Raw genomic sequence first — 26,922 nt, forward strand, 5'->3', positions numbered from 1 at the left:
AAGAATTTCTCCTAGGTTTTTGTCGTTTGCTTGTTTGGGTTTTTTTATTCTTCACTGACATCTTGACAGGCTGAGCCAGAATCCCTTTCTTACCTGTCAAGTATAGAAGGATAAAATCCATTCCCATGTTGCAGTCCTCTGTGCTGCCCTGCCTAGGATTCCTTGGATGGGCTTTAGTCTCTGTTTGTTATATGAAGCAGAGTTAAAAGAGCTGATTTCAAGGAGGGTGACTTAGAGCTAATGTGAATATTGGTGGTCTGGAATGCATCCAGTAAATGACAAATCAAGTAGAAGAGCATGACTGCGTGTTCCCAGGGTTTACTGTAGTTCCCTGTGTTTAATTGCAGACCTCCAAAGAGGACCTTCTCCAGGCTGATTTTGAAGGAGCTTTAAAATTCTTCAGGGTTCAGCTGCCCAAGAGGTACAGAGCTGAGGAGAACGCCCGGAGACTGATGGAACAAGCTTGCAATATTAAGGTAAGGATGGACTTCATTGCTTCTCATTCTGCCAGCAGTTTGTACAGGAAGAGTAAAATGCAACATTAAGAAGGGCAGTAGCATGGGCAAAGTAAAGAAATTAAATCACTGGTTTATTGCTTTTGATATATGTTTGTATAATTACACACACACCTTCTGTCTTTAAAGAAAGTGAATCTGTGACCTTTTCTCTCTGTGTCTGCTTGGGTACAAGCTAATAATTAAAACAGAAAATCGGTGCATTGTCAACAATTATCAGAACTCACTAATTCCTTATTTGTTTTATAAACAGTGACTGCAGTAAACCAATTAATCACTGTGTGATAATCATTCAAACAAAGCTCAGATATTTTTTTTTTTGCTCAGAAGCTGTTTATCTGCTGAGTGCTGTGTATAATACATTGGAATTGAGGTAGAAATGAGTTTTGTTTGTATATCAAGCTTACCAAGACAGAATATGTTTTTATATTCTACCCTACCCAAGATTCTGCTGTCAGAAGTCAGGCTACTCTGAACTTACTGACTACAAGTATTGGACTTGAATCAAATTAGAGAAGCATGACTGTAACTTGTTGAGGGTGGAAACCTGTTTAAAATGGCTGCAGAGGTTCATAACATGGTCATTTGGAAGGTCCTGAATTTTTTTTTTTTTTGGTTGAAATATGTATTGCTGTGGAGGGGCTTAATGTTTGATCTTGGAGAAAAAGTGTTTTAGTCATTTCTTGGAATGTGAGCTCTGATGGGAAGTGCATGTTTGGTGTGGCCCAGTGATGGACAGAGAACATCCCACTAGGAAGAATGTTCCTGCAATACTCTGCCTCTTTTTATCTCTCTCAATATATTTGTTAATTTCCCTTGTGCTGCTTCATTTCATCATTTATTAAGCAAGGGCTTTTCCCCTTCTGGTTAAAACACTGATCTTAGGAAAAAATAGGTCTTGCCATCTGAATGTTTATTCTAGCCAAGGAAAAGAAGATCTGTGCAAATGTTTTAGTAAAATTGTACTTGAATTTCAATTCTGCTGCTGAAAGAGACTATTTGTGAGTACAAGGCTGCAGTTTGATGTTTAGTCCTCTGCTTGGTTGTTGAAAATGAGTAATTGAAGGACTTAACAAGTACAGGAGAATTATCTTTATGCTACTTACTCAGTGTGTATTTTCTGATGGGAGGTTGAAGTCTTCATGGTACCTGTTGGAAGAGCTATTTGTCAATTTTCTCATGCCTCTCTCCTTTTCTTGTGCAATATATTGTGTGTCACATGATGTTATTTGTCATTAGTTTTTCATTGAGTACTGGATGCATGTGTAGGTGATGTGCTTTATTGGGGAAGTATTTTGAAATATACCTGAGGCAGATGCTCAGGGTTCAGCACCTTGGGCCAGTTACGGGAAGAGAGTGACATTCTGAACTGTTAGTTGACAGGAAGGGGTAGGGTTTGACAGTGGATTAATTCACTGCATACACAGGATTTCACACACTGTGGGTTCTGGTTAAGAGAAAAGCTCAGGTGAGTGTAGCAAACATGGAGTTGAGTCACCCCCCTTGTGTGTGTGACTTGTATAGACGTGTGTGAGGATTAGTAGGAATTACTGAAAAGAAGAGAGAATTCAGAGCCAAAGACCTGGGGCTATCAGGGGTGGGAGAAAGTGGAAGGTTGAAGTCACCTTTTGCTGTGTCAGTAACTGCTGCTCTGGTGTGATTAGGGACTCAGGCTCTGCTGACTCCCTGGGTGTACAACTCATCCTGTAAGGGACTTCAGGAACTCAATGTGAGGAAACTCAGCACAAGACTCCGTTGGAGGGAGGGTGAAACTTAAATTAAATGAGTGTGTGTCCCCAGACTTGCACCCTTGTCACAGGTGCCACTTGTCCCCATGGTCACTGGAGCATCTCTCTGGCCATGGTCTCTGGTGTGGGATGAGGATGAGGAGCAGTGGCTGTTGGGTCATTGGTGTGTCCCTGGATCCTGTTAACTGGTGACAATAAATTGGCTTTTGGACGTGTTTTTTGTACTGTCTAGGAGGGACAGGAATGTGTTGGCCTTGGTGGTTCTGGAGTGTCCATCTGTGGAGACACTCCAAACACAGATGACTGCTGAAGGTCACCCTCCTTCAAGGAGTGGTTTAGACAAGATGTCCTCCAGAGATCACTTCCAACCTAAACTAGTCTATGATTCTATAATTAGACATTAGAATAATTGAATTTATTTACCACCAGGTGCTAATAATTGCAGGAGCTGACGTGCTCAAACAGGAGATTTTAGACTTGATCACCAGTGGTAGAGTCCCAGGGAGCACAGAGGTTGTATGGAGAGCAGTAGTCTGTCTTGTTGAATGCAGCAAAACTTATTCTGTTTTAAAAAAGCCGAACCAGACTCTTAAACTGCTTTTTTGTGCTGGATGAAAGAGTCACTGTGTGTCTTTCCACTGCTTGTGGGTTGTATTAGTACTTGTAGACTAAACAATAGAGGGTTTTAGAGCAAGTATCACACAGTAAGTGAATGGAGGATTTTCTTCAGATTCGTCTGCTAATTACACAGGCATAAAAACCTAAAAACAGAGCTGTGTTGTGGCCAGGCTTCATAGTGAGCTATATCTTTTCCAGTGTTTCTTTTAATTTTGTTCCCACATTACCTCAGAACAAAACAGGAGTTTAACATATAATAAAAATCCACCTCTCCTTGCTTACTTTTTTCTTGAGCTTTAGCTGAGCTACTTCTAGTCCTGCAGAAGGCAAATTTAAGACTGCTTGGTGTTTTTTCTCCTTAATTTCACAACTTTTCAATGAGTTCAGGATGTAACCCTTGGATTTTGAAAGTGCTGTGTTGGAAATAGTTCTATCATACTACTTTTTGAAGAAAAGGATTGGTATCTGTCTTTCTCTCAAGAGTAGATCTGCAAATACAAAGAAAAATGCTGCTATTAAATAAAATTTCTGTGTAGAATGTGCTAGAGAATGTCTTCTTCAATTAAGAATTATTTTTGGTGGTTATTCACTAGGTCTGGATTTCAGTCATTTACTAGTAAATGACTGGGAATATCAGTGGAATTGGAATTACCAGTAGTGTTTTCCTGCAGAGCCTGTTGGGTCATATTCCATTGTTGAAGAGCATTTTGAACTAATTCATGCTATGAAATAATAGGGCCTAAGAAATAATATAGCCTGGATTTGTAATCATAGAGGGATTTTTATGCATATGCTTTGGGGAGGGGATTTTTTACTTTCCTCATTTTCCTGTCTTTACAAGATTTTTCAGAAGCTTTTCTGTGTCTCTGGAGGCCCAATTTTATAAATGAATGAATGAAGACACTCTTCTAGATTTCATGAAGGTTAATCCTAATGGTGCTGTTTCATGAAAACAGCTGACAAATTCTTCATGCTCGCAACATCTGCCTCAGTTGCCTTTTGCATCGTCTTGCAGTTTCTCTTGCACAGATCTCTGTGTGTCCTAAAGAAGTTATAATGAGCTTGGATTTTAATAGAGGAGTCCCATCACCACTGTTCTTCCACCTGACTTCAGGCAAGTGAGGTGTGGAACAGGAGAAAGTCTCACTGGGAGATCTACTCTGTATGACCATTGCCTGGATTGTAATTTTCCAGTGAATTCAGGGAGTTGTGCCCCTTTCTCCTTGACTGTCCCGTGGCATTTGCAAACAAGCAGAGCTGATATTCAGCATGTGTTAGCTCTGGAAATTCAGAATGTGTCCCATTGCAGCTCTGGAAATGTCAGAGGTGGAGTGCACCAGATGGATAGGTGGGGACATCCTCAGAATGACCTGTGGGATGTCCCCTGTGCCCAGGGAAGGTGAGGTGAACATGTGGGATGAGATGCACAGGAGCCTGCAGGGAAGGGTTGTTCTGCAGCATCTGTAGAGTCACCTTCTGTTACCTGGCTCAGGCACTGCAGTGACTCCTGGCCTCATCTTTCACCATCCTCAGCAGCAGGAAAGATCTCAAATATTGAACTTCTTCCAAGAAAAGTTTCTTCCCAACTGTGTAAATCTCCCTTCTGGATGATACTGGGCCATACTGGGCCCCCCAGCAGCATTACGAGGTTGCTGCTCTCAACACCAGCAAATGGCCCTGAATAAAAACAGTGCCTTTCCCAATGCAAAGCAGCCAAATACATTTTTGTCACCTCTCACTGTACTGCCAAGGCTGTCACCTACAGCTGGAGCTGGCACCAGGGCCCTGGATAATAGCAGAGACAAGAACAACAGGCTACAGTAGCAGGAGCTGTGCTAAGCTTGTTCTCATTTCAGAATTGTTCCGTGGTGACATTTAAAGCAGGTTTATAATGTTGCCATTTAAATGTTTTCAGTTGAGAGTGGTGATTTGAAGCTCACACCTTTCTGGTGGGGATGACTGGCTGGCTTCACACCTCTGTTGATAATCTATCTGGATGTGGTTTTTTACAGACATGGTTTAACTCACCTGTTGATTTATGTGACTTTCAATGGGTAGGATTAAGAGTAGCTGGTTTGCTGTCTCGCTTCTTTCTAGAGCATTCCCTCACTCTGTGCTTATCTCTGTATGTGTGTACTTATCCAGATACTTGGGGATCTTGCTGTCATGTTAAGACAACACAAAATGCAGCAGAAGAACAAAGGAGGGCACTGCAGAAAGGCCCTGAAACTACACAAGCATTGGTTCTACCAGTGTTGTATCTATTTAACCTTCCAGTATAAAGGACAGGTTAAAAATTGCTCATTTATCAACTTCTTCAGAAAAGGCCAAACCAAATTGAAAAGGATTTGGTTTAGATCTATAGAAAACCCTGCCATGCTTGTGTGCAATTTCTTATGAAAAGCTAATGATCAATTGCCCTTATTATGTCTCTGCTGTTATCTCTAAAGTGCAGATCCACTTGTCCTGGTGACAAGGGTCATGTTTTGTAATTCCTGTCCTGTTGCAGCTCCAGCTTCCTTCTTTCTGCTCAGCTTTGTGGTGTAGGGCACTGCAATGACCCAGCATCTGGAAATCACATTCAAGTGCCTGCAGTGGAGTTGGATGTTAAATGTGATTGTAATCTTGGTAATAAGTGTTAACACCATAGAAAGGAATGTTGTTAATTTAAAACAGTTGGAGCTTGAAATGTTTATTTATTTTAACTTATAATACTTATTTAATATTCCAGTGAGCAGGCATGTTGCCCAGTAGTGAGGCTATATTTTCATGGTGTTTAAGCATTAGTAAAACTGTTCAGTTATTTTATTTAGTTTGGTTGGTTTGGTTTTTATTCATTTGCACTGAGTTGGTATTGTATGGGACATCAGGTATGTCATTAATTCTTTATCAATAGGAAACGAATAGAGTGTTATTTAAGTATAATCACATTTTAACAATTTAAAGTAGTTCTGCAATGTGAGTATAAATATTTTGGTGTCTTTGTATTAGTCACTAGTTATCATATGTACCTGTGAGCAGTGGCATCAACCAGAGCAGTGTTGCAGTGTAAAGGTCTTCCAAGAGCTGTAAAAGTTTGATGTGGAAAAGTTGATACAAACATTTATTGTCTCTATCCCCAGCAGTTGTATCACTTTGCCCGAATTCTTAGTGGTTTCATTCAGCAAGGTAAGGAAGGCCCCTGAAAGTTGCTCCGTGGTTCAGCAGAGCACCTAAATCCATTTTGTTCTCCTTGGTGCCATCAGGAGTCAGGGCTTTTCAGTGTGACACCAGATGTTCTTGTTCCAAGTGGGAGCAGGAGAGCATCCTCAGCAGGGCCTTCTGGCCTGAGCTTCTTGAATCTGGCTCCTTTCCCTGGATGAAAAACAGCTGCTTTCCATCCTTGGGTCTGGAAATAGTGCAGAGAGCAGGAGATGGCAGGAGTCACACTGGTTAACAGCTCTGTCTTCTGGCATCTTTGCCAGAATGTGTCTAAAATAATTCAGCTCCAGAAGGAAGAGGAAATGAACCTTTTTCCCAAACTGAACTCCAGTCCCAGATGGAGGTTGGCTGGAGCATTGGCTCATCCCCTGTGAGGTGACACATTAAAATACCTCATACAAAGTTCCCTTCTTGCAGTGCTCTGTATGCTGAGCAGTAGTGGTGTCTGGAGTTCCTACTGACAGCACAGTGCTCATGTTAGCTTTTTAGAGGAGAAAGTCTCAACTCTCTTCTTCCTTTGGAGGAAACAAACCCAGTAACTGATTTTCCAAAAGAATGCCTTGAGTTTGACTATGGAGAAAGCCTGTGGTGATGGTGCCTGGCAGGTTTGCAGTACCTCTTACTCTCCCAGTAAGATGGTGTCCTTTTTAGAGACACTTCTGTGATACAAAAGAGGCTGTAGAGGAAGAAATGTATCCCAGCATCAGCACTTACAACCATAATTAAAAGGAGCAAACCCACAGGATTTCACATTTTGTGGAGAAAGAGGTGTGGGTAAAAGTGCAGATGCAGAAATGCCTGGAAACAAGCTTTGCACCCCATGTTTATGCTGGCAAGGAAGTGTTCCTTGATGCTGACTCAAACATCAACAAAACTGTTGAGACTTAAGATGGCCAAATCTCCCTGGAGGTGCGAATTCCTCTGTGCTTCTCTTGGATATCTTTCAGGCAGTCAGGTCTGAGGGAGCAGGTAGCACTTGGCAGTAATCAGCATAGAAATTCTGAGGAAATGTGGGGTTTTTATATGCAAAAGACACTGGGGCCAAGGCACGACCCTTGCCGGCCAAAGTTTTGGTGCTGTCTATGACCCCGAAAAATATTACATCTTAATTTTTTTAGAACTCATCTCCTGTGACCTGAGAAACTCTGAATTATCTCCTCTGAACAGCAGAGGAAGAAGCTCTGTTGTCTGCTGGGAGTTCAGGGCACCCACAGAGAATTAGCTTTTATTTTTAAGTCTACAAGTCTTAGAATACATGCATTGGGAAGTGATTGTGTTTAGGGAAAAAAATTCAAGCTGCCTTTTCTCTTTTTTAAACAGCCATTATGGCTGTGGTTAACCAAAAGCTGTGGTTATTTTATTCCTGCAGATGTAACAGAATGAAAAAAAATGAAGTTTTTGGAAACAGCCACGGGTGGGGTTTGGTGTGGTTGCCCAGAGCAGCTGTGACTGTCCCATCCCTGGAGGTGTCCAAGGCCAGGCTGGGCAGGGCTTGAAGCCACCTGTGCCAGGGGAAGATGTCCCTGCCCACAGCAAAGGGGTGGAACAAGTGGAGATTTAAGATCTCTCCCAGCCCAAACCATCCTGCCATCCCATCCTGCCATCCCATCTTGTGATTCTCAGTTGCAGGAAGCTCCAGTAATCCAGAGCTAATGGCCAATGGCCACAGTGACTCAGGGGGAAAGCAGAGATTCACTCTCAGTGTAGCACAGAGAACAGTTGGGATGGGACATTGGATTCCTTTTGGTTTTTGACAAATTAAAGGAGGTGACAAATTCTGAAGCACTGTGCTATGCTGAGACCTAGAGCTAAACTTGTAAAAATAATTGGGGGGAGAAGGAAAAGAAAAGGCAAAGCCTAACAGTTTTCCCTTATTTCCCCCAGGCCTTTTGCAAACTAACAGAAGAGGCACTGGAGGCACTGTCTTCTTGTATTTTTGCTGGTGTTTGATTTCTCAGGCACCTGCACTTGGATTTATTCCTCTGCTTTGAAAATGAGGGGACAAACAAAACTAAGTATTGGAGACAGTGGCTGCATTTCATAAACAGAGAGCTCTGCAGGGACAGCAGCTTTTAGAGCTGAAAGTCTTATTAAAAACTTGCCATTACAAACCCCAGGCATTGTTTTTGGCATTATTGACACTGTTGGAAATTAAATTCAGCAAGTAGTTACTTGGCTGCTCTCTGAGCAGTGTGTAGCTGCTGGAGCAACACTGTAGCTGGGTGCTTTATAAGGGCAATATTCACATTTTTAGCATCTTCTGATTGCTTTGCTTCAAGATTCTCTGGTTCCCTACAGTTAATTACTTTTTTTTTTTTTTTTTTTTTGGTAGCATATTGTAGCCTTGTTTCTCTTGTGGAGATTGAGTAGTATGGCAAACATGGTGTTACATTGTTTATATTGTTAAGTTTGTTTATGTTTGGGCATAAGCTGTTACATCCGGCTGGCACCTCATGGTCCAGCAGCAGATGAAGATCAGACCTCCTCATTGTGTTGCCCTAGCTGTCTGTTATTCTTTCAACTTCCTTTGCTTAATTAATTAATGCAATTTCCTGGACAATAATTTTTAACCAAGATTTGATTCTGCAAGTTAATCAAAAGCCATGAAAAAACTGAAAATCTCATCTCCAAGTTATTAATCAGCATAATAATTAGTATAGATGCCGAAATCTTGAGCGGAGCTGTTTACAAGGGCATGGAGTGACAGGACAAGAGGCAGTGGCTTCAAACTGAGAGTAGATTTAGATGGGATATTGGGAAAGAATTCTTCCATGTGAGGGTGGGGAGGCTCTCAGAACAGGGTGCCCAGAGAAGCTGTGGATGCCCCTGGATCGCTGGAAGTGTCCAAGGCCAGGCTGCATGGGGCTTGGAGCAGCCTGGGATAGTGAAAGGTGTCCCTGCCCATGGCACAGAATTGAAACAAGATGAGCTTTTTAAGGTCCTTTCCAACCCAAATAATTTTGTGATTCTGTGTTAATAAATAATCTCTTTAATCTGGAAGTAGAGCCATGAATTCAGTGTGCACGCATGGCTCAGGGGCCAGTGTCAGCTTGAATCACACAGTTACTGTGACAACAGAGCTGCAAAATCTTCAGGTTCAGCAGTCCCCCAGCCCAGGTGCAGCTGCACATGGCACCAGCCTGGAGGGTGCTGCTCCCTCCTGAGCTGCACAGGAAACACAGGTATGTGCTCACTAACACACACACACACACACACACACACACACACACACACACACACACACACACAAACTTGGAGAGGCTCAGAGCTTAATGCATCAACCTCTGGGGGAAAAGCAGTTAAACTCTAGCTGATGTTCTTCACAGAGTCAAACCGTGTCTGAGCAGCTCCTTTTTAATCTCAGCAATCCTTTGGTTAACCCACAGCTCAGAGCAAAAGATCAGTGCCCTTACAGTGCATCCTTGTGAGGAACAATTTGATGGCAGTCTGAGTGAGCCGCCCAGGATGCTCCCTCTTTGCATAGCAGGGAATATTGATTCTGTTTCAGCCAGTCAGGAGCAGTGGGAGGAGCTGGAGAAGGGTTCAGGGCTTTGCTTCTGTGGTATTTTCTGGGTCCCCTGTCAGAGGAGGAATTTATGAATCTGACTCCATGTTCTTAAAAGGCTAATTTATTATGATTTGGTATTATGCTATACTAAAAACTATACTAAAGAATAGAGGAAGGATACTTACAGAAGGCTAAAAGATAATAATGGAAAACTCATGACTCTCTCTTCCAGAGTCCCAACACAGCTGGCTGTGATTGGTCATGAAGTAAAAACAATTCACATGAAACCAATCAAACAATCACCTGTTGGATAAACCATCTCCAGACCACATTTCAAACCAGCAAAACACAGGGGAAGCAAATGAGATAATAGTGTTTTCATTTTTGGCCAAGAAGAAATCCTGGCAAAGAGGATTTTTCAGAAAATATGAGGGTGACCTGCTTCCTAACTGATGAGGGTGCCATGTTCCACTTGCTCCTGTGTGCCCCAGGGCACCTGTTGCAAGCAGCTGGATTAAATAATGCTTTAGCAATTGAAGAATTCTTTAGCAATTGAATAGTGCTTTAGCATCTGAGCACCTGCTTTCCTTACTTCAGCCTCATTTCTTCTCCCACTGTCGAGGACGCACAAAACTTTATTGTCAGGCTGTTCCCTTTGATGATTGTGCAATCTACCAGATCTGTCAGAAATAAGGAAAAAATTGAATCACCTTGTCACCACTGCCTTACTTTCAAATGTTAAACAGTGCTGAAACCAGTAAGTGTGATGTCTTTCCTCATGAGGTAGAGGTGAAGGAGATTTCTCTCACTGAAAGGAGCTGTATTTTGGTGCCACAGAATACAGATCCCACCACAGTTTTCTTCATTCCAGCTGCTTGTCCAGACCATCATACTCAGGTAAGCTTGTATAGGGACACAAGTCCTGTTATTTTAAATAGCAGCAGGAAGCTCTGAGGCAAATTTGGTTCTCGTTTTTCTTGTAATGCAAAGTGAAATGTAGGTTTGTGTTGTAGTGAGCTTCCTTCAAGAGAACTTGCTTCGTTTTTCCCTTTTCTAAGCCCAGTGTGAAGTAGGGCATGTTCCTTTTGCAGGAGGAAGGACATGTGGTGGGAAAGGAGCATTTTCCTTGGCACAATTTGTGTTTCCCAGGATTCTGATGAGGGTTCTGCAAAGGCAATGGCTCTCTAGCTGATGGGGATCTGGTTTAGCCATATGTTTTTTCCTTTTGTCCCAGTATGTACCAGAGCCATCTTCTCCAGCCAACACAACAAATCCAAGTGCTTCAAGACTTGGTAAAAACCACTTCTGGTCAGGGCTGGGGGTGTAAAGGGGAAGAAGGTGCTGCCTGCACTTGGTGAGCCTGGAAAACCTCCACCACTACTCACTGCCAGCCTGGAGTGCAGATGCTCCATCCCAGGGGCAGCAGTAATTGCTGAGGGGAATTGGGAGCAGGGCTGGCTGTGGGCTGGGCTGGAGCCCATCTCATGTTTCACTGCTCTCATCCATCCAGCAGCGTCTCCTCTGGTGGCTGGGTCTCTAATGGGAAGGTGCAGCACAGTTATAGATCCAGCACTGGGCTAGGAGCTCACACAGGGGCTTGTTGGGAGCCCAGGCTCCCCTGGGAACAGCCAAGAGTCCCTCTCTGTTTTCCTTTAGTCTTTCTTTATTGTGACATCCACAAAATGTCAGTAATGATCCTGTCTGGCAGAAGGGCTTTTCCCTGTTTAAACAGCACAGCTGTTCACCTGTGTGACTTGGGGGTTTTCAACCCTTGATCCACCATGCAGGAATATTCTCCAAGATTATATCCTGTCATAGGAATTTGGAGAAAAACTGCTGGAAAGGTGAAAAAAACTGAGAAATGTTCAAGTCCCTGGTGCAAGGGGTTTCACACACCTGTACTCACTGATGAAGGCTCGAGTAAAACAAGCACCTGTTGTAACGTTACACAGCTCTGGGGTTTGTGTTTGTTCCCTTCTTGTTGCTGTTATGATATAAAGTGAACTGTAAGGATTAGGAAGGGAATTTAGACATCTGTGCTGTGGGAGACTTCTCAGAAACATCACTAATGATGGCTCTTAATTTTTTAATGTGCCTCATTTTGCACTAATGGAATTAAAGCAGCATTTTATGCTGAAGGCAAATTTGTTGCCATTAGAAAAAGTCTGCTCCAGGAGTGTAAGAACATACAGCACCTGTAATATGGAGGAAAGTACTAAACTTTTATTCTTGTGACCTTGTCCAAATAGGATGTAATCACAATATAATTCAATTCTGACAGTCTGGAAACCATGGCAGTTGACATAAAGTGACATTTCAGGGGAAATAGGCATGTGGTTTAGTACATCTCTTGCAGTCTCCTAAGCATTATTGATGCTATTTGCTCTTCCTGCTTCCCTTGCTCCACTCTTAATACACAATCAGAACACAAGTTTCTGGAAAATGTGCAACAGTGGATCACAGTTAACCTTGTAAATAAAATTCAGTGTGCTGGAGAGTGATGTGAGCTGGTTGGTGTATGCCTGCTGTATTTGTGTTAATATAGCAGTACTTTTTAATCTCTTTGGAGAGATTAAATCCTGGCATGCACACCTTCAGGGATTCATTTAGGAAAACAGAGAATAAAATTCCATTTGACTTTTGATATGGTCTTTGGTTCTTGTCATCTAAACCAAGACTCTCCTCCTTCCATCACGGATTTTGCTCAGGCTCAGGGAGCACAAACAGTTCCACCAGGTGCTTGACTCTGCAGATACCCCAGAGATGGATGTGTCACAGCAGCATTTTGTCATCCCCCGATCAGAGGAGGAAAAGCTGGAGCTGGGAGCTCAGGCACAGACACCTCCAGCCTGCAAAAAGGAAAAGTGACAAGGTATTTTCCATCTGTGTACTTCTCTAGCACTGGAATCACGTTATTCCCAATTAACTCTTGTAGCATATGGGCTGTTTTGTGTGCACTAGGAAGATCTCAGTGCAGTCAGTTATCTCTGTGTGTCTCTCCCTTCTGAGACTGGTCCTTACACCTTTGATGAGTCACTTAATAGGCTCATTAAGGAAATGGAGGCTATCTCATCTAAGAGTTCACTCACCGAGCGACAGTTGCCTTCCTTTTAACCCCACACAAAGAGGGAAACAAAACATTGCCAAATGCATCTGTGTGTGCAGCTCCCAAGGACACAGAATTAGTTTTTAAAGTTGTAAAGATTGAAAGCAGCCATCCTGCTCCATACTGTGTAATTTCCTGCCTATGGAACTGGGCATGGCTTCTAAACCTTCCACCCCATCGCAGGAAAGATGAAGTGCTGTGAGGGGGCCCTCAGGGGGATAAAATGCAGGTGAGAAGTTTCCCTGCTCCAAGTAAATTTGGTTCACTGGTAGCCCCCAGATGGTTTTCACTGTAGCTGAAGTGCCACACAAATACAAGTTATCTGTAAATAAGGAGTGAAGTGAGTTCTCACTGTGCAGTGTGTGTATAAAGCAAGGAGCAAGGCCACTGTGTTTTCCCTTTGCTCCTCCTGCTGGATTCCTGGACAAGCTGCTCAGCCCCTGTGAAAAACACCAATCACTTGGTTTTTTTTAAATTTTAAAGATTTAATAGTAATAAAATAGTTATAAAAATAGTAATACAATTAGAGTAATAATAATTTAGACAATTTGAATTAAGACAATATGAGACAATAAAAACAAAGAGTTACGGATGTCCAGGTACCTTTTTCTGGGCAGCACAAGCCCGAAAAAGGACACCCGTTAACAAAGGATTAGCCCTTAAAAACAACAGCCTGTTGCATATTCATACACTTCATGCATGATGCATAAATTCCATTCAAACACAGGATTCGGCCTGGTCATCGTCAACTTCTTCCTCCTAATCCTAACAGCGCCTTCGAGGCGGGAAGAAGTTTATTTCTTCTGATAAGGGAGCAATAAATTCTTTTTCTCCGAAAGATTTAGGTGTCCTGTGGCTGCTATCTCGCTGCAAGTCCTTTCTTGAAAAAAAAAGTACACTATGTAGCACAGTTTCTATTTTAACAATTTTTATAACCTAAAACTATATTTAACACACTACTGAAGAGAATTAATACAGCATTACTTTCTAACACAACACATATAATATTCATTTTAATATTTGCGAAAAGCCAATCATAAAATATTCATTTTTCACAGCCCCTCTGCTGACCCAGCCACCATCCCACACCTCCCTCAGTGATCATGTGCCCCACAGGTCCCTGCCTTGCTGCCAGGATCCAGCTGCGTGGAGCAGTGGAAAACAATCAGCCGGTACACTCCAGCCCCAGATTAGGTCAGATTAGGTGACCCAGAGAAATCTTTTATTCAGAACTCTCATTTAAGTCCTCCATGAAATGTCCACATGTTGTTCTTGCTGCTCTCATAGCTCAGTTCTCTCTAGTACCTGCTGTCTGTATAATGATCCTCCTCTGTGTACACATGAGGCCGTTCCAGAAGGCTGGAAAGGAATTACCTGGCCAGAATAAATGGGTTTGTATTGCTGAGATTCAGTTACTTAAAGATTCACAGGGTGCACATTCCTTTAGTGAGTGCAGAGATAGCATGGTGATAAAACCTGAGCGTGCAGTGCTGGGGAGATGTTTTAGGTAATTGCCACTGAAAACATGCTCTATGGTCAGCTGGCACTAACATAGCCAGGGGAGGCCAGGAGAACTGGGTTTGAGCTATTTAAGATGGTTAATAAGTAATTAACCCAGGAGGTGACTGTAACAGACATTTGAATCAAGATTGAATTATTGGTTTCCCAGGCATGCTCTGGAATGTATCAGTTTGCTGGCAGGACAAAGCCTCTCAGCCACATTAGTTAACAATCCCTGCTTTCAGGAACCCCTCCTAAAGGATGCCCACTGGATCAGATTCACCAGTTACTTCTTCTTCCCTCACTGCTGCCAGGAAAAGACCAGCTCCCCACATTTCCATTCAATTTGTCTTTAGCTGAAGAGATGCTGATTTCATGCTCTCTTACCCTGCAGCAGCCAGCCTGTTGCTAAGATACTGAAAAGGCCAGGGTCTGGGTGCTTTTCTCAGCCCATTGCAATTCTTATTTATTTATTTATGCATCTTATTTACATAGCTAAACAGATCTCTTCCCTACTGCAGAAGCAGAGCCACAAGGCTCCAGGTTGCACCAGGGTGCCTTGACTTACATAACTGCTTGTCCAGCACCATCCTCTGTTTTTCCTGTTCATCAACTGAGCAAACTTCTCAGGATATTTGCTGAGCTGCAGTGGCCTCCAGGAGATAATGGAAGTATGTTTTAAAGGCATAGCTGGCCATGGATTGCCTACCCAGTGTTTGGTCATAACAGTCCTTGATGGAAATAAAAAGGGTCAGAACAAAGATGGCTTTAAGCCAATTTTTCTTCTTACTTGATTTCTGGCTGCTTTAATTTCAGCAGTGTCCACATTCCAGGCTTCTTGTAGCCTAACCAGCTCTGCCAGAGTGAGGAGATGGTTATCCTTTCCCAGCCGTGCAGGGGAGAGCCCTGCTGTACAGGCAGTTCTGCAGGACCAGCTCCATTTTTGTAGGGTGGGGCTGGGATCCCAGCCAGGGCACAGCTTTGTCTGAATTTGTATCCAGGGCAGGAGCAGGCTGCTGATGGAATGTGCATGCACAGAGAAACTGGCAGAGCATTTATAATGGCTACAGGTGGATAGCTGAGAGCAGAGGAGTAATGAAGATATTCCTGTGCCATTTGTTCCAGATGTGCTCCCCAAACCAGAGAAGTTGGAAGTGGTTGGTGTGCTCTGTTCCATCCTGCCTTGCCAGAGAACCTCCTTGGCAAGCAGAGAATCATTGCACTGATGTGAGTCACTTCTCACAGCCAGGAAAGCATCAGGCAGGAATGCTGTATCATGGCCTGGCTGTTTGTCCTGCTTGTCTTTTGTAAAAAACGCCAATCACTTGTCTTTAAAATTTTAAAAGTTTCATAGTAATAAAATGGTTATAAAAATAGTAATATAATTAAAGTAATAAAAATTTTGGACAATTGAGATTAGGACAATATGAGACAATAGAAACAAAGAGTTATGGGCAGTCCGGGTACCTCTTTCTGGGCAAAATAAGCCCGAAAAAGGACCCACGTTAACAGAGGATTAACCCTTAAAAGCAAGAGCCTGTTGCATATTCATACACCTCATCCATGATGCATCAATTCCATTCAAACACAGGATTCTGTCTGGGCAGTGTCATCTTCTTCCTCTGAATCCTGACGGCGTCTTCAGGGCTGAGCGAGGAGATAAGAAGGAGAGATAAGAAAAATTACTCAGATCTGTTTCTGGTCTTTCTTAATTTCATAGTTCTAGCTAGCATCCCAGAAATTTCCCTTTGGGTTTAATTTTCCTCATGAGATACCTTCACCCTCATGTCAGACCAGGCAGTATCAGGCTCTAGCACAAGTGTCACCAGTAGGACTCATTTTTTTCATTCTCCTTAAAGCTGGGGTGTCCAGTTATTGTCCTGATAAATCAGTTGCCAGTCACCAGGCAATTCCAGTGCCAGGAGTGTTACTCAGTCCATGTGTATTTCTCTGGGAAGGTTCTGCATTTCAAGAAACAACCCTAAGACCTTTTTCACCTACAATTCTATGTCTGAGAAAGGTGATCAAATCCTTCACTGCTTTCACACAGAGGAATTATTTTTAAAGATGTCCCTGCTCATTGCAACAGGGTTGGACAAGATGATCTTTAAATATCCTTTCCAAAGCATTCTGTGATTCTGTGACAGAGTAAAGGGAATCAGAGTTACTCTGTCACCAATGAGAGAAGGACATCTATAAGCTTGGGAACCATTATGTAGGTACCTGGGCTCACATGACATGTGAAATTCACTGTAGACAGCAGCACAGCTTTTCTTTTTCATGTTATTGCTTTCTTGTGAGGTTTATTTTGTTCATTGACTTTCCAAATAGTGAAACTAATGATGGTGATCATATAAAATATGTACTTTGGAAATACATTAAGGAATTTTATGGTGATAGAAGCCTCTTTTTAAAAACTTTTTTTGCAAATCATTCTAAATTTTATTACATCCTTTGTTTTTATTTGTTTGATGGGGTTTTCTTCCTTTAGATCAAGCAGAAACTAGCTCTCACTCATTACCAGCACTTCCCTTGCATTTCTTGCAAAACAGATTTTGCACAAACGCTTCCTCTATGTCTATAAAGACATACTAAAAATTAAAATACAGATTCGAAATTATGGCCCAATTCTGTATGTAAATATAGGCCTCTAGCTGGACCTTAAGAGGACTCAACAGGAGCACTGGGAGTGAGGGAGCTTCTAAGGAAGCTCAGCCCTTAGACCTTGACCTCAGCTTAAGCAGCACTTAGTGCTGAGCACGTTGATACCAGGAGAAAATGTCCTCCTGCCCTGTGGCCATCTCTGCTGAGCTGGAGCAATCCCTTATGTTGGAATTTTTTTAGGGAGGGTCTCGTTTCTATGGAGTATCATAGTAGTAAGTAATACAAGACCTATAGTCAAGATTTTAAATAAAAGACAAACTTGGAATAAACCAAATGGGGAGGGTAGAAGAATACATGGAAATAGCTCTGGTCTCTGGTTTCTGAAGAAATACCTGATTATCACACAGAGCTCTCTGATAACTGGTGGCAGCATTTGCCTTCTCTGCCCCTCCATACATACCATTTGAGCTCTTAAAATAAGCTTATTAACAGTCAGATCAAGACTGGGTAATCTTTAAATCACATGTAAATGCAGAAGCTTTTTTCATTGTGTTATACTGAAGCATTAAATGTAGATGCAGATTTTCCCAGTGGGAGACTAGATCAGCACAGTTAAGTACTGGGATAGTTTGTCTCCCAAATCATCTTGTGAGAACAGAATTTCCCTTTCACTGTGCTGGATGATGATGAATAGGGCTTTAGGGGCAGAGGATTATGTGGGGTTTAGATTAGTGGGTACTACTGGTAGTCTTATACAGCTGATCAGCTCGCATGGTCCTGATCTTCCTTTCTCCCCTGGAGCTGACCTGTGCAAATTGCCAGGGAATTTGTCCAGGGAAGTACAGACTTAGCTGCTTTCTGCCTTTCCTAGCAAATGGGTGTCAGGTCAAATGCCTTCTCTGTCTCAGCTGTTTGTTACCTTTGGTATCAACACCTACCAGCAAGTGCTGTTCTCTGGATGTTTTTGGGCTGCACTCAGTCCTGTGACCTCCAAGTTAATGCCTTGATTTTTAACTCCAGCATTGAGGGACGTGCCACTCTCCTGGAAGGTGGCAGTAGTTTGTACTTTTAATGCAAAATGCATGAAGTGATCTCATTTCAGAGTCATCAGGCATGCCTCAGTCTAGACTGTGTCTCACAGTCACTCTGACTGCTAAACCTCAGGGAAGGTGCCTGGACTGGTCTGCCTGGTTTAGCCCAGCCTGGCTGACACCATGTGCCATTTCCTGCTCACCCACATCACTTCAGTCTTAATTACTCCTTATCTCATCTTTCAAGCAATCATAGGGCAGATGTATTTTCTGTTTTGGGAATATGCCATTACCATTGTGCTGTTTCCATATAGAAATGTCTCAGCTTTCCCTTAGGGCTCCTGTCAGGGTGTCAGTGAGGTTCCAGCACAGCCAAGGTGAGTTTGTGCATGGCCAGCTCCTGTGGGATTGATGAGCAGAAGATGTGCTGGGGTCCTGCCTTTTTCTTCCTGTTACTTATCTAAAAGAATTTCTCATGGCATCTGGCTCTCCAGCCTTTTCTTCTTTCCCCTTCTTTTTCTTGTCCCAGACTGAAGGTCAGGTGCAAAGTGATAGTCAGTAAAGATACTAAAATGTGACCTGAGGCAGGGCACTTCAGGTCATCCAGGTAAATATGTCACTGCAATCTCCCTGTGCAGCATGGCTGCTTCAGCACTGGAGCAAACTTGACACACAGCATCAGTAATAGCACAGCTTAGAGTTTTGCATTTTCCAGTATTTTTACCTTTATTAGTCTTCTTAGGGACATAGGTAAGGACCATTAACCCCTCTTTGGAAAGAGAATTAAAACCATGGAGAGATGGAATCCTGGGCCCTGTGTGAGTCTCTTCGTGTGAGAGATATTGCTATTTAATGTGCTGATTAATGTTAATTAGTATCTTTTGTTTGCTGTAAGTGAAAAGACAGCAGGTTGTTTGGGTGAAATCCCTGAATCAACCTGTACTGAAACCAGGCCAGAAATCCATGTAAGTACAAAGCATCCCCATACAACCCTTATGCTAATTTTCTTGGATAATATGCTTGACCCATTTTGTTTTCTTTTCAATACCAAGTGAAGCAATAAATGCAACAAGTTTAACATACATTTCTCAGGTAGTGTTGAGTTTGTTAGGGAATTTAGCTCTAAATGACATTTGTGTGGTCTAAATGCCATGCAAGCATTATTCAGGTCTTGGATTGGTAGCCCCAGGGAATATCAGAGACACTTGTAATGGCAAACAGCTTGTTAATTTGCCCATTCAGCTGCTGAGGGATGGTGATTTGGCTCGGAGAGCACAGGTTTAGGAGACACTGGCCATGGCTGTGGGGCAGGTGTAGGGAAGTCCCTGGTACCTGGCCCTGCTCTGGAGCTGTCATCACTTCTCTGAGCTGGGGAATTGAGTTGCTTGTGGATGTCTGCTGTTATGGAACTGGAAGGAGATAAAAAAGGGTCCTCAAAGAGAAGGGGTGGCACAGGAGACAGGTGGCAGAAGCCTGCTGGTTTTCAGGACGTTATGCTCCAAGGCAGATGAGGAATTTCTGCCTGTTCATTCTGCGTGGTTTCTGTAGTGTTCTCACTACTCCAGACCAGCCTGGCCCACTCAGAGGGCATTACTCTCTCTGGAGGAGAGTTTGCCTGTTGGGGAGCTCACTGGTACCACCCCTTGTTTTTCCAAAAAGGAAAAAAAATTCCCCATTTTGGCAGAACAAAAGGATGGGGAGGGAGAAAATATTCTCAGCTCAATTGGTTACGTTAGGTAATTACAAAGTATGCCCCAAATATCCTGTAAAATCTGTTAAGAATTTTAAAAAACTCACACTAAGAATTAGTATTCCTTCTCTTGGTATCAGTACTGGCTCAGGGATGTCTGGTTCTTCCCTTGTTCCTCCATCACCTATCACACCACAGCTCTTTGTGGGGCTAAGCAATAAAATCCACTGGTGGTTCAGCTGGAGTCCTGTGCTGCCTTTGCCACTGGAAAAAACATGAACGAGCAAAAAGTCAATGCAACTCTAACCCAGATTCTCAGCAGGCAAGAAGGAAGTTCGTGAAGCAAAATGTTTCTGGCAGACAATTCACACCTGAAGGAAGCCTAGCTGGAGAGAGGAAATTACTTCTCTTGCCCTCAAAAAAAGTGATAGTGGCAGGATAGAAAAGGTGGATGAAAACATGAAGTAAAAATGTGAATTTAATGAATTAAAAATCCAAAGAGGTTCATGAATTCATTTTAAAAGGTTCAAAACCATCTGGAATGGACTGAGGTGAATAATGAGCATGTACCTGTAGGCTGGTGTCCCAGCTATGCTGCTGTTTAATCTTGTTCATGTTTGTGTGCTCCTAGAAATCAAAAGAGGCAGATTTATTTTGGGCATACCTTATTTAGCTGTAGTTCTAAGTTATGTAAAACCTGACATGAAGAGGAAACTTGACCCAAACCCTTAAGATTTCAAGTGCTAATAACCACCTTAGTGAGGAACAGAGCAAAGACAGAACAGAATTAGCTGAGAATGAGCTTAGAGATATCCAGGGAGTGAGTTCCAGTAGACTGGGCAGTGACTGGCTGCACTGCTCTTCCCCCTTTGGAGTTCTGGGGTGAGGCTGATAGAGAGTTTTACTTTCCTTCTTTAAAGATCTTCTATAGGAACACTGTGGAAGGAAATCCTTATGCAGCAGTTGTAGCTTGGAAGCACGAGTAGCTTTTTGTGTGGCATGCAGCAGATGTGGGAAGGCTGGGAGAGGGGAATTTGGGTATTTGGCACCATGAAATGAAGATTCTCAAGTCCTCAGCTCTTCCCTATGTTGGGATACATAGTTCCATTGAGGGGGAGGGCATCACCGGTGTGTCAGAAATGCCTCAGCAATTCCAGCTAGCTGACCTCTGCCACCCCTGGGGGGGCACATTCCCTCTCTCCAGTGGGATGGCTTTGCTGGCTTTAATCTGCAGAAATGAGTTTACACTTGGGCCTGCTTTCAAACCAGGAGCAAGCCAATAGGGAGGATTTGCCCCTGTAACTGTATGTGCTAAAGCACATCAAGCCCAGATTTTTCCAGACATTTGGAGAATTATTTTAGGAGAAACACAGGTTCAAACACCCACTTCTTTTGGGGAAAAAAAAAATATAGGCCGTGCTAATCTGACATTTTAAATAATAAAAATAAATCTTGGAGAAGCAGTCACCGATCAGTCAGAGCCTGGAAACTGCATTTCTGGAATGGTGCAGGTCATTCCTGAGAGCCATGGTGATTGCATTCCAGCATCATGTGGAATCCAGAAGCATGTCTAAAACTGGAACAGAGCTCCAGTTTCTGCTGCTCTCTGATGGTTGGCAAGCCCTTTGTGGGAGAGGAGAGAATAGAACCATGTGTGTGATCCAGAGTTTGACTTGTGACCAGGTGGTTTTCACTTGCTGGATGTGTCTGAAAAAGCCCTTCCTGTGGGTTCAGAATTACAAGAAGAGCTGATACTATCATTATTCATTCCCATTGGGGGGAAAAGACATGTAAACTTATCTTGAAGACTGCCAAATGCCATTTCAAGTGCTCTGAAAGGGGTTTTATGTTTCCTCCAGTGAAGAGGGCTGTGATCTTCCCGGATTCATTAATGCATGAGAGGCAAATCACAGAAAAGGCCTTTGTGTTCCTGGAGCTGTGGCAGGAAGGGAGGCTTACCAAGGAGCTGCACATACCTCACTTCCCTGTCTGTCAGAAGATCCTATCCCTGTCAGATAGCAGCAAGACATTCCTGGGGGTGGAGTGAGAATGAATTTATCTTGGGAGTGAGCAGGATTTTGCTTTGCTAGGAGAGCTGGTTTGCTCAAATCAGGAATTTTCCGTTCACCTCTATTAACCACCGGCATATAAATCCCAACAACGGCAATTAGAGCTCCTTACCTTAACAAGTTCACAGTTTTCTGCAGCTCACCTGTCCTTCTGCTGGCTCTCCTCTGTCTCCTGACTGCTTGGTTGCACGGCTTCTCCAAAAATTCCTGCTTTAGAGGTAGGATTTCATAGCTGTGTCACGGAGGGGGCTGTGTTCCTGATCCTTGAGGAAGGTAGATGTGGTGTTAGGCAGAGACTTGCTCTTTGCTGTCAGGAAATATTAATCTTCTACGTTTTATTGTCTTTTGGTAGATTATCCATCACTTCAGCACCCAAAAACCCCAGCAGAGGGGAGGGCTCTGTATGGAGGGGCTGGGAGGAGTGTGTAGTGTAGCCTGGCGAGGTGGTGGAGGGCACCTGTGCTTGCCCTCTCCCTTGCAGTTACTCAGGTGTGAGCAGGCTGCACTTGTGCCTGGCTGGATGTGTTTGCTCCGGTCAGTTTAATTCAAAATATTTCGTTTGCCTGGCTTGATAGTTCCAATTTTGTGTGCTGATTCAGGGTACAGCACAGGCTGTTATCAGGGAGGTAAAATGCAGGATCAGAGGATTTGCAGGCAGCTCGGCTTCATTAGCTTGAAACAACTGAAAAACATTCTATTTAAAGAGATGCATCAGCCAACGTCACAAATCAGTTGTTAGCTCTTGCAATTGCTGGTTAGAACATGCCAAAATTGTAAGCCCTTTGTTATGAATAGGTATGAGAATTACTGACCTAATTATACAATAATATGCCGATGTAGTTCTGTTAAATAATTGCAACCTCCCTGTCTAAAGAGGAAAAGAAAAAGCTAAATAATTCCTTATAAATGGGAATGCCTGTTGGCTAAATCAGGGGAGGGGTTCGACTAGCTGCAGCCGTGGAGGATGTTTGACAATTTGCATCCTCCACCTTCTGCCCTTATTCCAGCATTAAACTGCTCTTTCATTAACACGGGAATGTTCGCTGTTACACCACCTGCTCCCGCCCCTGCCTACCTGGCTGTTCCGAGGTGATGCCAAGCCCTGCCGGAGCCCCTGGCGCGAGTGCCAGCGGGTGGGAGGGATGTGGGAAGGGAGGTGGGAAGGGACCCAGCTCCAGCAGCACACCGGAGAGGGGCACCAGCAGCCCCACGCTCGGAACTCGCTCGTCAGGAAGATCCCAAACCCCCCCGAGGCAATGGAGGTGAGGAGGAAGCAGCGTTTAAAGGCTTCAGAAAACCGGAGCTGGGTTTGGAACAGCAGGTAGGAATTTTCTACAGGTGACACGGAGAGCTGCCTTTTCGCTAGCTGGGCTAGAATCTGAAGTCTTTCTACTGCAGGAATTAATTAATTCGTTGGAAAAAATCGCCTTTGAAGAAAAACAAGGAAAGAATGAACTATAGGTGCGTTTCAAGGGAAGAATATCTTTCTTTGTCCATCAAGGGTTAAGCATGATCAGAATCTGCTTTAGTCTCAAGAGTTTAACCTCAAGTGCTGCATTTTTTGTTTGCCATAAGCCTATTAGAACTCTCTGTTTCCTAGCAATAAAGTGTAATTTCTCCCCACTATATAAGTGGAAGAGATTGTTAGGGTTTTAATCCTGCCCGCTAGAGCTGTTGCTCAAGTTTCCTATTCAAATGCAAATAGCACCTGGTGCTATTTAGATAGCTGCAATCTTTGATAACGATACTCCAGGAAGAGAGGAGAAAGAAAAGGAAGGTGGGTCTGACTATTCATTCTGGAAAACCAGAGTGTAACCATATGCCACACCAACCTGCACTGGACATTTCCTTCAGATCTTTTGCATTGAGCACGGACTCTTTTTGGAGACAAATGGATGGCTGGAATGATTTCTGTTTCTTGAGCAGGTATGATTTTTCACCAGAAAGAAAAGGCTTCCAGAGAAGATAAAAATGTAGTGGATGGAGTTTTACCTTGTCTGATTGTCCTGAAAGGAGTTTGTTCTGGGACATTTTGTTAGTTTCTTCAAATCCTATATTGTTTTCTAGATTTTCATTTGCAGTTTTCAGAGTACTGGTTCTTAATTATTTTTTCCTGTATTTTTTTCCTTGTGCTGTTTTTACTTTGTGTCAGTTGGATTAAAGGAAGTTATGATAAATGAATTTGTAATCAGGAGCAATTTGGAAGGCTGCTCCGCTATTTAGGATTCACAGACAAGAGATAACATATTACCTCTTACCTAAAACAAGACCAGTGCCAGATCTCAGTTCAAAACCTTCTTCTGTGGAAAGTTTTAATTGCATAAATTGTTTTCATTTCACTTGTGGAGATACCAGTTTATTCAAGAGAGAGTTTTACAGCCTTGTTGCATTTTCCAGGGCTGTTTTACCCGTTATTACATTTGGAAACGGAAGGACGCTTTTTTGGAGGGTTGTGACTTGATGCCATCGTCTTCCTGCTAAAATCAAAGTATCTACAGGGGTACAGAATGCAGATGAGATCTGCAGAAAAGCAGAAGTGTGTGTTTTAAAAGATTTTAAAGGAGAGATTTAGAAACTGGCAGAAAATTTCAAGGAGTGCTTGAAAGAAATCAGCATTATACCGATCTCTGTGAATTGACAAATAATCCAGAAGCAGCAATTCCTTGGAAGGGAAGACTGCTGACAGGAATATCAGCTTTCATGGGAGAAAACTGGACATAAAGAATGAACAATTGCTACCAAACTGGAGAAGTGCAGCAGTGATTTCAGTGCTGGCTGACAGATCTTTCCTTGTTTAATCCTAATCTGGTCTGTCTCCTGCTGCTTCATCTTTGGCCTAATACTGGAACTAAAAGAGGTTCCTGCCTTCCTCCAGACTTCAGCAGAAACCTTCTGCAAGCCAGGTGTGGGAGTGGGAGCAGGTGTGCCCTGTGTGCTTCCCGTGATACCGAAGGCACCCTGGAGAGGCAAACCCCATCTGCTGGGTCATGTTTTCTCTCTGGTGACACTCCTTCCCCAGCAGCATCCCCAGCTGGGTGTGAACAACTGCCAGGAGCTGAGCCTCGGGCTGGGACCTGCTGAGGGCAGCCAAGATGATGGAAGAGGTCTCCATGGTGGTGGCTTACGATGCCCACGTGTTTGGGCAGCTGCGAGATGAGGATTTGCTGGCCAACCTGGTGGCAGGCAGCAAACCCAAAGCTGTGGTAGGTGTTCCTCCTTTGCCAGTAATGCTCAAAGTTTACTATTTAGTGCCCTTCTTTGTTCTTCACTTTCTCTCTTTATGACTTAGTTTCTATTTTATTACTTTTTCAGAAATTTGCTGTCATGTATCAACTAAATGAAATTAATTTATTTCAGATGAGATTATTAAAATCTCTCTCTTAAGTTTAGGAGTTGTAAGAAGAAGTTCTAACTTCTAGGTTCAGAAGAATATGATTTGCTCAGTAGGATCATAGTTACAATAATATTTTTTACTTAATTGGAATAATAATTAAGCCAATCTAGCTGTAAACTCTTAGAATGTAAGTCAAGAGGTCGGGGTAGATGCTGTTTCTGGGGTGCAGGTACCCTCATCACGAAATCTGAGAGAACCAGTCCCTTCCTTGAGAATGGTGATGTTTCACTTGTATACAATTCAAAATCAGCATACATATCTGTAAAAACCTTTTAGTTGAATCAAATATGCTATTTCTATCTCTTTCTGTAAGTGACATGTAGAGTGTGGTCATCTCCCTCTGTCACGGAGATCTCAGTGCTTGGAGGGAGCTTCAGGCTCTGAAATACAGTGCAAGAGTTCATTTTTGGCCTCAGATCCTACAGCTGAGCTCATGTTGGAGCCAGGATGCCTAGAAGCAGTCGGAGGGAGTGTTTTGAAATAAAAATGTATGTATAGGTGTTAAGGTTAATGTGCAAGCAGGTGCAGTTAACATTTCAGGCTAAATACAAATTCAGCAGCCCAAAGAAGTGCTCATGTGTGCAGATTTGGGGCTAGGTGTGTGTTTGTACCCAGTCAGTTCCTCTGCTGGGACAAAGGAAGGTGATCTCAGAAAAGGAAAATTTGCTTTATAGTATCTTGGGTAAAGCTGTGCTTGTTTCTTGCTTGGGTTTTTCTGCCTCTCCATGCTCAGGAGATCTCAGATGCATGAACTCATTTCCTGCATCTCATGTAGGATTATTAAATCTCTGGATGAAAACCAGAATTCTGCCCAATCTCTTTTATTATGCTGCTTTTTCCTGTCTCTGGCCTTCTTTAGGCCAGAATTTTCAAGGTCCATTGCAAAAGTTAGATAATAAATCTAGAAATTCAGTATGGACAAAACCATGCTGTGAGATGATGTGGTCATCATCAGGGCTGGGCTCTGAGCAGGCTTTGGTTAACAAGCATATCAGGAGTCACCCACTTTGCCCTTGCTGGATATTTTTAAATATGTGGTATCCCTTAATTCACTGTGCAGCCACAGCCTATCCTCTTGCCCTGCCTTAGCTCGTGGCTGTGGCAGCTTGGGATTTTTGCCTGGAGGCCAGAGTAGGATCTCCCTCAGACAGGACCTGGTGTTGCAATAGGATTAAGCCTGGTACTGGCAGCTCTGGGAGAGCCCCAGGGTGAGTTTCTTTCAGCAAGGAGTGATGAACAGAGGGTTTTCCTGGGGGATTCCTGCTCTGAACTGCTGGGGTGTTCTAGAGCTAGCACTTGCAGTTGCTGAATTAAATCCCTGTGGTGAGAAGACCTGTCATGGTGGCTTAGCTTGTGATTTAACCCTTTGGGAAGTGCTGCCAGGATGGGCTCAGCCATGGCTCCGCAGGTCTGGGCAGCTGCAGAGTAACAGGAACTGTGTTCTGCATCTCTGGATTGCTCTGAATCAGCTGTGAGTGACCAGGAGAGAGAGGAACTGGTGTGGAAGCACCACATCGCATCTCCTGATGATTTCTGCCACTCTGAAAATAAGATGAAAAACATTTCTCTGTGAATTAACTACTTATCTCCTAGTAAAAAGAGAACAACTGTGGGAGGAAAATATCATTATTACTTTAATTTAGAGGATCTGACTAACTGACTTTAGTGTAAGGGTTTGTTCTGATCAACTTTTTTTTTTTTTTTTTTTTTTTTTTTTTTTACTGGAATCAGAGTGTATTAACATATTTGTGTATTAACATGGGACTTTAAGCAGCCTGGTCTAGTGGAAGGTGTTCCTGCCCACAGCAGAGTGCTGGAACAAGATGGTTTTTAAGGTTCTTTGACCCAAATTATTCTAGGATTCCATGTTTCAGTGTGCTATGTGCTAGTAAAGAAATTAAGAAATCTTTTTTTTTGTTGGGTTTACATAGGAAGAAC

At 43.0% G+C, this 26,922-nt stretch overlaps 1 protein-coding gene and 1 long non-coding RNA gene across 14 annotated transcripts in view; one reads left to right on the plus strand and one right to left on the minus strand.

Annotated features, from left to right (window-relative positions):
* The window catches only part of RABGAP1L (RAB GTPase activating protein 1 like), a 227,286-nt gene that overhangs the window by 167,916 nt on the left and 32,448 nt on the right, over window positions 1-26,922 (plus strand). For 7 of the 13 annotated variants that reach the window (XM_059854584.1, XM_059854586.1, XM_059854587.1 and 4 more), the window contains one exon: window positions 348-476. In XM_059854584.1, coding sequence (XP_059710567.1) covers window positions 348-476 — 129 coding nt within the window. Of the gene's footprint in view, window positions 1-347; window positions 477-21,668; window positions 21,809-22,771; window positions 22,912-23,139; window positions 24,794-26,922 lie in introns of those variants that run through there. The other 6 variants (XM_059854591.1, XM_059854592.1, XM_059854596.1 and 3 more) reach the window with 6 other exon arrangements.
* Window positions 13,608-22,804, minus strand: LOC132331287 (uncharacterized). The gene is made up of 5 exons (XR_009487537.1): window positions 22,666-22,804; window positions 21,734-21,853; window positions 20,092-20,148; window positions 19,629-19,785; window positions 13,608-15,843 (listed from the first exon to the last, which is right to left on the minus strand). It is a non-coding gene; the product is annotated as an uncharacterized LOC132331287 (long non-coding RNA).

The sequence above is a fragment of the Haemorhous mexicanus genome, chromosome 9, assembly GCF_027477595.1.
Source record: "Haemorhous mexicanus isolate bHaeMex1 chromosome 9, bHaeMex1.pri, whole genome shotgun sequence".
Taxonomy (NCBI): domain Eukaryota; kingdom Metazoa; phylum Chordata; class Aves; order Passeriformes; family Fringillidae; genus Haemorhous; species Haemorhous mexicanus.